The sequence below is a fragment of the Meleagris gallopavo genome, chromosome 4 (assembly GCF_905368555.1).
Source record: "Meleagris gallopavo chromosome 4, MGAL_WU_HG_1.1, whole genome shotgun sequence".
Lineage (NCBI taxonomy): Eukaryota > Metazoa > Chordata > Aves > Galliformes > Phasianidae > Meleagris > Meleagris gallopavo.
The window spans coordinates 43938098-43952983 of record NC_139407.1 but is presented as its reverse complement, the minus strand read 5'-3'; the positions used below and the strand labels follow the sequence as shown (position 1 = coordinate 43952983).

The following is a 14886-nucleotide window of genomic DNA, read 5'->3' as shown; positions in this document are numbered from 1 at the left end:
ATCCTGACCCGAATGTCATGCATACCAGACAGATGTTCTCTATGTATCCTCAGGTGGGTTCTATGTAGAAAATAAGGTACACGGGAGATAAGAAGATGATTTGTGCCACCGTGGTTCTCACTCCACTAAAAGATAGGGACAGGGGTGAAATGTGGTGTCCCAAACTGTAAACTGAGAAAAGATATTAATACAATTGTACACAGATATTTACATCTGAGTACTAAACTCAAAGTGAAAAAGAGATTTATGCCTGTTACTGTTCCTGTAATACATGCACGTGGCAAGATTTCCTACACAGAACTAGCTATTGTTTTGAACTCACACAAAGCATCTACGCCATGCTCACCAGGTGTCACTTCCAATACATGGATCGGAAATTACACCAAACTGCAGAAATACAGTTAAAAGTCCAGACTAATCAACAGCTGCAACCTTAGAAGTGCACAGAAATACACAAATACTGGTGCTGATTCTATCTGTAGCCGAGAACAAATCTTAATGCTCTTCTAGCAGTATGAAGAATAGCTGATAAATAGCTTAAAGTCCTAAGAACAAGGTACAAAGCACATCTTGAGAGAGTACGAACGTGGCCTTTTACATATTCCACTGAAAAATAGTTTAGATATTCACATCAAATTTCTTTGTGTGTGCGAAAACTTATGAAGTATTTCAAGCTATTGTTTTTCAATAAAGAGGAGAAAATTTTGGAGGAAAAAAAGTGAACAGTAGGTGCCATAGTTCAGTATAAAGTTTACTTCCCCCTAACCCCCTCAACGTACTGGTCTTTTCTATGTACTTTTTCTTCCCCCTACTACTCAATCAAGTCCCATGAATGTAAGATAAAGATGCACTTCTTCATTCTTGTAATCGCTGCTTTTGGTATTCTCTCCATCTTACCTTTGCAGTAAGTATTCACAATTTTTCTCATTTTCCTAAGAACAATGTTATATTCACCTTATTTGTACTGAATAGTCAGTGAAGCTACTCCAAAAATGAGTATACTTTCGATATGAATCAGCATTGCAAAATACTAGCACATACAACAGGAGCGTATCTTACTAATACAGAAGCAGAATCTGTATCTTGACAGAACATGTGTAGTACCTCAGATTTGGATAATCATAATGATAGTTTTACTAAAGCATTTCTAAAACCCGATTTTCTACTTCTAGGATATATAGTAGATGCAAAAAAAGCTGATTCACTTTCTGAATCTTCTGTGTTAAGTGTTTTGGCTCATCCTGCCAGAAGAGTTAACCGTTTCAAAGCGCCTACATTTGATTAAAATGACAACACAGGTATCAAGGACTTTTCTTGGGGATTTTGTAGATGTGCAGTTTACTCAAAAAGGAAATACCACAGATTTAAAGAAAGATTCTGATCTGGTAAATACCTATGGAGAAACACAGCGAGAAATTCTTTTAAGACATTTTTTATTTATATCCTAATTCTAGCAAGTGAAACAAATAATAAAAATATTTATAGTCATTCTATACTCTTAGCATAAAATTCAGTTTTCCTTCCTACTAAAAATCATTGTGACACTTTTCATGTAGGTCAGTATTGAAGTGCCAAGTTCAGTAATGACAGATATTTCACTGTTACTAATGAAAATTAGCTAGGCTCCAGACCAAAACCATTTGACCATCACCAGCTTACACCCAGGCTACTGCAATTACCATTTATACTTGCACAGACTTCTGCAAGAGCACATACAGTAGTAGCTGTTGGCAGAACTGTGCATGACAGATTGCTGCCCTAAATTAACAAACCTTGTGAAATGCAGTTACTTTCCTAGCAGAACAACTGATTTGAATTCAGCAGAGGGTACAAATGAGTCTCTGGCTGAAGCCAGCTTTACTGTAAATCCCCAGATGTTTCTTGTACAATCATAATGCTGAAATTGTAATTAACAATTCCAGTGCAGGATGTTAACTTGTTCACTGCTTCTGTTATAAGACTTTTTCTTTCCTTGCGAGTTTTCATTATCCCAATCTCACTGATGAACTATAACATCTATAGTCTGATGCTCATCCCAGTTTTTTCCAGTATTCACTTACTACTGAATTTCTTAAATTACCCTTAGTGTCTTTAAGACACAAATAATACATCAAACAGCAGTGCATTAGTTTTGCTTTTCTTTTCTAGTTTGACATTTTTTCTATAGCTTGAAGATTTATCCTTAGAAAATTTAAGATGGCAATTAGATCTAAACTTTTCTTGATGTTTAATTTTAAACTTTATCAAATAAAGCAGAATCTCGATAAGTTTTTAAAGTCTAATTTATTACAGAAACATTTGATGTATCAGTGGTCTAGACTGCACATTGTTGCTACAGTTGAACTTTAAAATAATACAGATTAACTGTATGCTTATACTTCGAAAGCATACACTTTGTAATGAAGACTTAAAATTGTTTTGCATTGTGCAATTATTTTCATGAAGATGCTCTTCAAGTCAGTAATGCTTTCAACTAACCTTAGTATAATTTGTTATCAATGTCAGATGCAGGACAGTAGGACAGGGTCCAAGCACTGTTCTTGTTCCAAAATAAAGTGCTTACATTTTTTTCTTAAATAATAAATTCAAAACTTCTTTGGAGTAACAATAGTACCAAAAAATTCTACCACTAAGATGATGAAAAGTAGAACTTACGTATTTTACATCTATAAACCAAAATTATTACTCGTATTTTCTTACATACAGAAGATCTGTAAGAATGTTACCGATATATCTTGCAATGGCTAACATAATGAAAAAGGAAAATGATAAATAACTAAAATACATTTGTTGCTGCAACTGCAAATATTTTAGTAATTCTTTATTACTACTTCATTAAGAAGTCTGTAGAACTTCTTGTACTTGTTTATCTTTTCTACCTCATCTTTATTTGATACTTCATTATAAGTAATGTTGCAGTTACACATTCCTAAAATGTTGCAGTTGCACTTCCTAAAACAGACAGAAGTTCAACAGATTCTGTGAGAAATTAATTTGGAACCATTAAAAAAAAAAAAATTAATAGAGGAAAGGATGTCAGACATATACAAAGGAGTCTGAAGTTTCAATCAAAGCAAGAGATGGATTGGAAACTTCTTCAGGGAGTAGTAAAAAATAAGCAAAAAATACTCTAAGAGAACATTCAAAAGAGAAACTTTCATTGCTATTAGTGATTAGTTATATCAGAAACTGCAGGTTTATACCATGATATATTTCTTATGATAACAAAATGCTGTATACTAAGAACCCAAAAACACACTTAGTATCCATAAAGTCTTCAATTCTTAACAATGATCAGTAAATGTAAACTGCTATATATAGATATATACACTACAAATATCTGCTCATGTGTCATGGAAAGATGAAAAATTAACAAATGTTGTAGATTTTGAAAGCAGTGAAATCCAACTTGGTTCTCCCTGAAAACAAAAAGACAAAAACACTTCAAACTGGAGATAGTAATATGTATGCCTTTTTTTTCTTTTTTCTTTTTTTTTTTTGTATTTGCCAGTAGTAGTCAGAGGCTGTGGAGGAACAAGCAAGTTGTTACTATAACAGAGGATTGGTGTCCTAATCACAGAATGTAAAAATAGATGTGATATTTACTCCCCAACTTGTACTTGGAAGTAAAGGTAAGATTCTGAATATTCATTAATTTTCTCTATTATCATGCAAGATAAATTCTGAGCAGTGTCTCAAAGCCATTATATTTCTCCAAAATAAACCTGTATTTTCTTTTCCAGATTCATTTTCTTTTTTTTTTTTTTCCTAACAGAATACAGAAATTCTGCGAACAATACTAGGGGGAAGAAAAGATCTCAATCTAATACAGTGTAAGTCTGATAAGTTTCATAGACAGATGGAAGAACTATCATTTTCTGAACTGGCTCATAAAACTGTGGAAGTAAACTTCTCTGACTTTACATCAGCTGTCACTAAAACAAAAATTGCTTTGTAATTTCTTCTTGAACATTTCCAGCACTTTTACAGTAACATGCAGATTCTGTTTTTCAGTTTGACCACTTTTGTTTTCAGATCATGAATGGTTTATCTACTTTATATGATTTGTCTGCAAATATTTTTAAAGTGCAAAATGTCATATAAAATACAAAGTATTCTGAAAACAAAACTGACATTAAAAAAAAAAAAAAGACTTTAATAGTTCTGTTTCATTCCAAAATATGAAATAAATTTATCCATATCTATCAAGTAAAATAACTTTGGCAAGTAGGCTTCCATCTCTTGAATAACGTGTTCTATATTTGAGAAAATTTCTGAATGAATAAAAGATATGCCTTGAGAAGCTTGAAAAGTTTCAAGTTTCTTCTTTGATTAACCCCTACAATTTTGAGAGTGATCTGATCTGAAACAGGAAAAGGGTGTAGTTATCAGTTAGTTGGGAATAACAACAACTCTGAACAGTTTTAATTATTTCTCAGGTTCTCTTTTGCTTCTTCAAGTTAGTAAGTTATCAAGTATAAATTAATCTCAGTCTTGAATCATATGCAAACTTGCTGAGGCTGCAGTCCACAGGTTCAGATCATTCATGAAGAAAATAAACACTATCGGCCTCAGTATTAGACACAAAAGTACGCCATAAGTGACTGCCTCCAGCTGGATCAACAAGCACAAAATTTTAAGCCAGCAATTCAGCCTGTTTTCAGTCTATCTCACTGCCCTTTCATTTAACATGTACTTCATTCAAAAAGAATGTGGTAGGACATAGGGTCTTGTCATGGTTTTATGTTGTTGTTTTTTGTTTTCAGTATTCCGCATCAAAAAATCATGTAGTGTACTGGGAGTTAAAGTGTTAATGCTCCAATTCCAGGCACCTATCCCTATACATTACGGAAGTCATGGGATATGGCCGTTCCGGGTGGGATGGTCTCATACTGCCTGGAGTGGGTGCTGGAGGATGCTTTCCTGGCCATTCCACGCTTTTCAGGTTTGACTCGGTCTTGGGAACTCTCTCTCCTATCTTATTTGATTTATTAGTCTTGATTTCAATTAGATTGTATTACAATATGTTATTTTGCATTCCGGTATCATAGTTAGTAAAATAAGTTTTCCTTATAAGGAAAACTATATATATAATATATATATATAATATATATATAATATATATATATATAATATATATATATAATATATATATATAAGTTGCCACTGATTTTTTTCTCCCTTCCATCCTTCCCATTTTGTGGGGTGGGGGGGAGGTCAGGGGCCTACTGCCCCCCTGTCACGGGCGTAAATTGATCTAGTTAACTCCATGACATGACAGGTCTAAAGACATGATAATCAACAGCAGTACTTCTCATCCACACACTCCTCACCTTGTTGTAGAAGACTGTCAGGTTGGCCAGGTATGGTGTTTCTATTTCATAAATCCATGCTGACTGCTCCCAGCAGAATTTTTCCCACACGCGCATTCATTGCTGTCAATACACTGAGTCTTTGGATACAACGTAGATATCCTAGTAAGCTTAAAGCACAGTGTTCACTGTTCATTTTGCCAGTTTTGGCAAAATGTGTCTTTGCATTCTAAAGGCCTGCAAGTAAGAGCACAGCCTGATTTGAAAGAAATTCATTACAAATTGTCTCAGCAGTCCCTATCTATATCATGGCTAATAGACTGGAAGTATTTGGGAAAGATAACATATATACTTCACTTATACTTAATGACATACAAGGATATTTTCACCTAACATCTCCTATTCCTGCCCCATTCCACTTTTTTTTTTTTTTTCCCCCTACAGGCACATGCATATATTTCTGCCTAGAGATAAGATAAAGATGTTCTCCTTTTCAAGTCTTTTTTTGTTCCTGGTTTGTATCATATTTTGTTTGGAAAAATTAATAGAAATCATTCTTAATTTTAAATATGAGTGGTTTTTAAGGGTTTGCATAGCCTCTGTAAATTCCTATGGTGTTATTTTAAAGTTGTTCAGGGAAAAAGAAACAAAAACAAAAATAATGTAATTTCTCAGATAATTCACACAGTTAAAACAGCACAAAGTAAACTCACTTTCAATGAGTAATAGAATCACATACAGGATATGATAATCACCAAAAAGAAATATCACAGTTTCAGTTAAATTTGCCCCAATGGAACACAGACGCATTACATCAAGGAACTATTTTAAAATTGAAGATGCAGTTGATGCCAAAACAACAACAAAAAATAGATTAACAGTTTCTACTTAATTAACTTCCCACATCTTTCTGAAGAAGTGTTCCCAAATCAAATTCAGTTCCTCAGGCTCATATAAAATCGAGTGGATATAGCCACTCATGACTTTATTCATGAGTTGCAATCAACCAAAATAAAGATCTTCAATAATATTAAGTCAGAATTTTCAGTATACAACCAGACATCTTCCTTGGATGAGCAACAAATCACAGTAATAATAAGTGGAGTCCAGGTTGACATGAAAAAATGATGTGTTCAGAACATAGACTTGCACAATTGGATGACCCCCAGATAAGTTTCAGTGAAGTATAGCAAATCAAGGGCAAAACCATGAATCATGATGGTCTATCAGCTGTCAGTGAACAGTGAGTACAGCCAACTCAATTTCAGAATGGCAGCCGCTACAGAGATCACTAACAAATATGAGTGACTCGTCCCCTGGCAAATCTTCTGATTAAGAAACCTTTAGATCTTCTTCATAGCCAATAAACTGACACTGACCTTTCAGTACACTGGAACTACATCATGTTGAGAGACAAACGACTTAAGGAGCCCTTTTATTTATGCCATACTAATGGCTTTATCTTCAGTGACAGGTGAGCGATCCCAAGGGTAAGGCTGAAGAGTAGATATTAGAAACATGAACTGTGGACCATTGCAGATTTTATCAGAAAGGTATGTCATCAGTAACTGCAAGCACTGAACTTTGCACTGAGCAGTAAAGATGGCAGACTCTTAGGTGTCTTTGTGACTTTACAAAAAAGCCTCCTAATTGAGGCTTCCAGGATATCTATACGCCTCAGTAGCAATAGGATTGAAAGAATTAAACAAATTATACTGCATGAACATGTTTTATCAGCTGCAAATCTAGCTAACAGATAGCTCCCATATAAGCACAAAACCTTTCTTAGCACCAGCTGCTGCATCCTGCTGATAATATCATCAGCTTCCCACCTCACTCTGTCTTGTTATGCCTGTGGAAATGCTATGAAGCCCAGACCTGCAATGCTGACAGTCCTACAGAGAGCTCCCAGGAGTCAGTCTACAAATCACATCACTAACGCAGAGAAATATAGGTGTTCCACAATAACACTACTGAATTCATTACAGTTTGCATCAGGGGTTAATTGGGTGATATCACTTCACTGTCCCTGTTCGTTTAATGGGAAATGGGTAAATGTACTTAAAGAGCAACTTTCCCTTAAGAAAATAAGCAGCATGTGCATGTAAGAGAACAAATTTGGCAGTTTCAGATGTGTTTTAGATTCCAATGAACCTCTGAACTCCTGTGTGCATCAAACTTCAGGCATTACTTCTATAGAAAGAGGGTGGAGCATTCCCTCTTTATCACCCAAATAAGGGCACTAACATCAGCTATTCAGAGCCCACTGTACTAAATGCATCTCTACTGAATGCAAGGAGACTTCAGAAACATGGCTCACACATAGATTTCTACAGCACAAACTTCAATTCTGTAAGTGACAAAACACTAATAATGTGCAGAAGACACATACCTTAGAATACTCCAAGTACAGATACCACAATCCCCCATCCCAATGTTTAAAATAGTGCCAAGGTTGTTTTCATAATTTCCTCATATCAGTCACATTGGTATTGAAGGTACCAGAAGGTATTGAAACTTCAGTGAAATGAAGCAATGTGGAATTGTTTTGTTTTGTTTTGCTAGATAATGAATGAATTTAAGTTGGGAGATAGATATCAGTACATATGCAAAACTAAAAATATTTTAGTCAAGATATTTTGTCCTGGTGATATTAACTTGAAGGCATTTACAAGATACTTCACAAGCCTTGACTAATGTAACCTTGAGACAGGCTACTGATAGACTTTACATCCTACATACTTACATACTTACATAGTTCGTCACATTGTTTACCAGCTCTGACTGAAATTAGAACCATACTCAAAGCCCTCACTACTCTCACTTGAAACAGAAGTTTCCATATTTATTTCAAGAGAACAAATGTCCAGCAAAATTAAGCCCTGTGAAAGAAAATATCCCAAATCGTAACTCTTGTGTACATTTACAGAACATGGAACAGACATGATTCAATTATAGAAAGTAACAAGGAATAAAGAAAAACCATGACTATGCAACCTCTACAAAAACAGTATGCTCCTGAAGCGTGAGGGTATAAGCTATGTAGTCTGAGAACTTTACACAGATTTCATCAAGTCTACATATTGGAATATTCATATTAAGCAGGCTCATGATTTAGGCATGATTTTAAAAGGATTTGTTGTGTTTGGTATGAAGGTCTGACAAATTAGTATTCTATACTATTTTTTTCATTTAGAAATAGATAAAAGACAAAATATTCTAACTAACTTGAAGAACACTAAAATTACAAAATTGTCAAGGAAACAGTAGAACATTATAGAAATAATAGGCACGTGGCCAGTGTTCCCCACTGTAGATGCCTTTCCAATTTTGGAAGGCAGAATCTGATCTTACTGATCAATGCTTAACAGTCATTTATTTAATTATGCACTGAGTGTTTTCTAAGTTGCTTTGCTTTGGTAGGTGTATTGTTTGTTTTTAAAATTCAAACATTTTAACCAATATCAAAGCTATGATATTTGCATTTATTCAGAAACAACTCTACTTATTTTTTAATGTTAGCTAGTAATTAATATTTTAAGCTACTATTATAAAATAAACATTATGAGCAAGGTTTTGTAACTGGATGTATAATGAATTGAAAAATCGAAGATATATGTTTATTAAAGCCTTAAAGATTCAAAATTGTTGAGGATGAGATTACTAATCTCATTATGAAATGGTTTTCATTACCAAGAACAATATTTTTTCTCTGTCAAATACTGAAATATGGTAGTTTTACAGAAAAAAAAGACCAATAGACTTGACATTCATCTCATATATCTATTAACACAAGAGTGAACTAATTAAGAGAAATGGGAAGCTGTCATGATCTCATTTATGAATATACCTGAGACATTCCATATACAGACAAAAGATAGATTTTAACAGACTCTAAAGAATTTTCCATAAAAGTACTTAGGGCAAATACAATTTCATTTTTGCCAGCTTTAGCTCTACACATATTATGATTCTTTGCACATGGTTGATTGAAAAGTATTGTAATATTCTACTCTAATTATAGATTATTGTATATATTGTGAAGAGAATTTAAGAGACTTTGGTTTCTAAATCATTCATACTATGCTGGTGATGTTGAATAAATAGCATGAATGAGTGAAAACTCCTATATCAAAATGATCTGCACTGAGTTTCTGAAGAATTTTCTTTTCCTTTTTTTCTTTATTATAATCTGCTACCACATAATAAAATGACTGCATTTAAACAGCATTTAAAAATGGCTTGCCTTGAAAAATTACAAGCTAGAGACATTATACAGTTCAACAAGATTGTCTGTGAAAAAAAGAAAAAAAAGAAGAAAAAAAAAAGAAACCACCCTAGCTAAAACAGGACATAAAATCACTGACAATTTCAATACATTTTACACAAATAACCCATCTTGTACTTCTAGACTTAACAACTGATGAAGAGTTCAGATGCTCCATTCTCAATGCCAATATCATTTCAAATATGAAATAATAGAGGTTTTGAGTCTTAAGGATGATGCATTTCTTTTAAGAGGCAAGCAAAGTTTCAGGAAAAAAAAATGACACGAAGGAAGATTTCACCGTTCACATATTCTCAAAACAAACCTCTATGGATTGCTAATTTAGGAGGTGTAATAATGAAACTGTGTAGTTTGAGGCTGAAGAGATTCATTTATATTAGCTGTAAATTAAGGGAAAAAAAGATTAAAAAAACACCTACCTTTCGAGAATTGATTTCTTTCACGTATAGTGGAAGTAGAAATTCAGATATTCCTTCAAGTCGTATTCCTTTTTTAGTGACTCTCAAATTTCCCATTCCATCCTACAATCAATAACATATATATACATTTCACTTTATGAAATAATGTTATCCAGAACAAGGTGAAAATAACAGTATCTGGCCTAATATCTAAAAGTAATAAGTACTAGGATACAAATGGTGAAGTGAAAAGTCCCACAAAATAGAGAAAAGTAATAAATGCTTTTTTATGGTTAGTAGCCAAAGCATAGTAAGATCTGTGGTCAACTGAAATATGACTGAAGATATTCAGAATGTCCAGTCAATAAACAGTTTTGAGTAGAACAGAGACAAATATAATTATCTACTGGAGTCTAGTCTGTTTTAAGATTACTATTGTATCGTTAAGTTCTTGGATCTCTGATGGTTTGCATTATAAAAATACTATGAACTCTCTCTACATTGCTTTTCTTTTGCTTTTCTGAAGTACTACCATCTGGTGCCTAGAAATGGAATTTCAGTGACATTATGTCAGGCCACAGGAAAACATCCTATGGGGAAAAAAAAAAAAGTTTTTTAATTAGTAATTGCTCATCTTTACTAAGAACATGTTACTAGTGAAAAGGACTTCAAAATGAAGTTTTGTTGTTTTTGTTTTGTTTTAATCTGGATAGAAATAAGAAAAGGGCCACTCTAAAAGGCTGGATGAAAAAAGCCAACAAAACGATCCAATGCACAACAAAATATATACAAATTAAAGCAGCACAGCAATGCTTTAGCTGTACTCTTACAGTTAAAGCAATGAAATCAGTTTGATACTTACAGACAGGATCATTTTGCACACTGATTGAGATTTAAGACTGTACCTGTTACTATATTCTTGACAGAAGATAATGCTTCACTGTGCAGCCAGTGGAATACAACTTGACTCACTTCAGTGCAAAATTAGCAAATGTGACCTAACTGATGATTAAATTATTAGAAGCAATTACTAAGTCTACTGTGGCAGAGAAGCAAGAACTTGTAGTTCTGCTTTTGGCCATATTGTATAATCTTGACCTGCTGAGCAGTCCTACACAGCATGATGGCAATATCTCCAGCTGATACAGCTGATGTTGGAAGAGGACACCAAAGTACCCACATTTATACTTACCTAAAGATAGTCTAGAAACTATCATGATTCCCTTTGCTAAAACAAATAATGATGCCAACATGGCAGGTATTCAATTGATACTATTGTTATCTACATCTGAAGTATGACTGTAAATAATTTAAGAGAGGAAAATAAAATGACATTTTATACAGTGCAATTCAACTGAAATAATTTCCCAAACTCAACAAGGATATAGTGTCAGACAATTTTTCAAACTACAATAGATCTGTAAAAAATGTACTTTGGGGAATTATGCTTTCACATTTCAAGTATGAAAGTACTTCTAGATATCTGACTACAATACCAGAAACTTTCAGAGCAATAAAATAAATATAACTTCACTTCAAAGTAGACAAAATACAGAATGACAAAGGCTACTCCTAAGGTTACGTATTTTACAAAATGTACTTGCTAAAGTATTGTGGCACAAGGAGAGCTATTGCAGACTCTGTAATGGTCTATCTAATATTTAGCAAAGCTTGAAAATGCTAAGCCAGTAACTGCCTTTCTGTGTGTTTGTGTGGCAAAAGAGCTATTTGTATTCTTTTTTTGACATCTTAATCATCAAATAACGTTCCTTAAAGTAACTATGCTGTATCTTGATCTTTATAGATAGATAGATAGATAGATCACTATACATAGATCACTATAGATCACTATATATAGTGATGTATATATGATCTTTTCATATACAAAGGTTACAAATAGCTGATATTTTGTAACAGGGTGGAATACAAAGCAGTGGTGTCTATTTTTGAGAAGAAAGATTGATAAAAAAATTATACAATGCTTTTCCAAGTACAGCCTTCACTAATATCCATTAACTCTAAATTTCAACAATTTCATTTTTCTATGTATCTTGTAGGACTAGCAGATAAAATAATCATAGGATAAAATAACCTGAGAAAGGAGAACAACCATGTTATAATAATTTGGCAATGAATAAATACTAAACAAGAACACACCAGTTTATTTTTTTTATGTACAAACACATTTTAGAACGGCAAATTCAATATGTTGCTACATCTGCTTGTGCAGAATGTCTGCAACTGCCAGACATAAAATACTATTCACAATGAAATTGAAAAACAAAATTCTGAAGACTGGAAATGCCTAGAAAACTTTTATTTGAGCCATCTTATTTGTAGGCATATAATAAAATCTATAATCATACAAAATATTTACCCTTCCTGAATCCCTGCTTTTTTCACACAACTTTCACACTACTCCTTTAAAAGAGAGCTAGAATGATTTGGGTTGGAAAGCACTTCAAAGAGCATCTAGTTCCAATTCCCTGCTGAGGGCTACTTCTTATTCTCCTACCACCTCACTATTTTCTTCGCTACTGATTTATTGTAATCTGTTAAAAGTCTGCTGCTCTGAAAATAGGACTGTCAATCTTCGTCTTCGCTTCTGCTTTCCTAAGCGTTTATTATTGAAGTTCTTGAGTTCTTCACAATTCTTAATTAATTTTCAAAATACTTCTGGTGGGTTCACACTGAGTGATACTGTTCTTATGTTACAGAAAGAGAACTGAAATACAAAAATTAATTTGTTCTTTTCTTTTTTGTGCTTATCATATTCTGTTTGTTTTCAACAACAGGAAGTTGATGTACACAGAAAATTTAAATTGTTGTGGTCTCAAACAAACTAAAAGCACTAAAGTGTCAATGTGTCAATGTATATACATACATTTTTTCTGAGTGACATTTCTAAGACCACATCCTTCATTTTTTTCCAAAATTCAGCTACCCACCTACCTAAGTGCAACAGTTTGAATGGAGAAAGACTCTGAACATACAGGAGCATTCCATTTTCAGTAAAACTATTCAGTATGAAAAGACAGACAAGGCATTCCGGATTGAGAGTCACAAATAGTGTGATAAGATATAAACTGAATAGGGTACCTGTGACCTTAACAGTTTGACAAATGCAATAATCTTCCAGAAAGTAACTTGCTGGAGAATGTGCAATATCCGTTATGAAATAAGACTGAACAGTAAAGTAAGGAAAATAGTTAGATATGCATTACAATGCGCTTAACAAGATTCTCCTCCTTCACAAAATCACTGCTTACTAGGTTTTCTTCATCAAAAATTCCCCATCCAGTTTCAGGAGGGTTGGAATAAATGTTTCTTTCATATCATTGAGCTAAAATTAGGCTGTTACAGAGAAAAAAAAAAAAATAGTCATACTTAAAAAGTCATTAAAACTGAAAAGATAAATCAGAAACAAATCCAGTCTTCTCAGTCCATTTAATGCACCCATTTGTATGAAGATCAATCTATCTGTGATGCTCCTCCCAAAAAAGCCAAAAAGTAATATTAAATTTTAAAACAGAACTGGAGAAGAGTTTTGTCTTAAGGTATACTTGCAACTTCCTACGTATATGATTCTGATGTAATATTACAATTATAATTTGGTTTAGGCAATCCTTTTGCTAATCATCCAGGTAAACTGCCCAATTTACTTAATGATTTCCAGGCAATAGGTATTCAAATTATCATTTGCATTTGTGATTTGATTTCATTCAAGTACAAAAATACACTTTAATAAAGTATACAAGTATAGTCTTACAACAAATAAATACTAATACAGTATACCATAACTGGCTTGGATAGAGCTAGTTTTCTATATAGCAGCTTGTATGGAAATACTTTCTGGATTTATGATTACATCAGAGTTCACAACACACCAGTGTTTTGGCTGTTGCCAAACAGTGCTTGCACAGAATCAAGCTGTAGAGTGGCAGACAGAATGCTGTGGATGACTGGGAAGATTATCTACAGTAGTAGCTATAGTGATGATAAAATACTAGATATGCAAAAGGAGGAAGTTGACAAGGCAAATTATTTGTACTGTGTTCACACACACTAAGGGCTGGATCTCATAAAGAGAGCTACATTAAAATTCTAGCTGGAGGAAAATGGTGTTTGGGCATTACAATAAAACATAAAACTATGAATAATAAAACAAAAAACTATAGTCAGCTACTGGCCTGTGTAAACAGAAGGGGAGGGGGGAGGGCGCAGGGACCAGCAATGAAAATACAGGGAGTTTTCCTTGTTTGCAAGGAAAGGTTACGTGAATTTCACAAACAGCAAATTGATAGAAAGATATCAAGGAAAAAACATTGCAATGGCAAAAATTGATGTAAACATCGCCCTTCATCACTCTGCTGAAACTAATAGCTATAACTGTGCAAATAACATCCAGGAGCAGGGAAGAGTGGGGAAAGAAATGACTATAGTACAGGACTACAATGTTTGAGGCGTATGTTGTGACTGAGGAAAAAAATATAGCTTGTGGAAATGTAGCAGTAACGAATAGATTTTAACTAGAAAAGCTGTAGAAAAGGAGAAAGACAGACCACTGTGCAGTATAAGTGTAACTGAGTATCCTGAATAAATGTTGCCCGTTAGAATGTTTTTTAAAGATATAAAGCACAGTCTGGCTTCCCCAGTTAGGAAAGTAAACTTGAAAATGCAAGTCTACGTGGGATTGCATTAACAGAAAACATCTCTCTCAAGAGTAGACAATCACTTCAAATGCAGCTTTGCTTTTTTTTGTTTTGTTTTGTTTTTGTTGTTGTTGTTGTTGTTGTTGTTTTTTACACAGTCTGATTTCATTCTCTGCCATGGATAGCTATGTTATTTTTCATAGTAATGTCAGTGTATGAATATTATGACATTTAGT

The 14886-nt window shown here is 33.6% G+C and overlaps 1 protein-coding gene across 1 annotated transcript in view; it reads right to left on the bottom strand.

The window, feature by feature from the left end:
* SGCZ (sarcoglycan zeta) overlaps positions 1–14886 on the bottom strand; it is a 139900-nt gene that overhangs the window by 80369 nt on the left and 44645 nt on the right. Inside the window, exon 3 of the mRNA XM_085223084.1 lies at positions 10020–10121. Within this exon, the coding sequence (XP_085079210.1) occupies positions 10020–10121 (102 nt within the window). The remainder of the gene's footprint in view (positions 1–10019; positions 10122–14886) is intronic.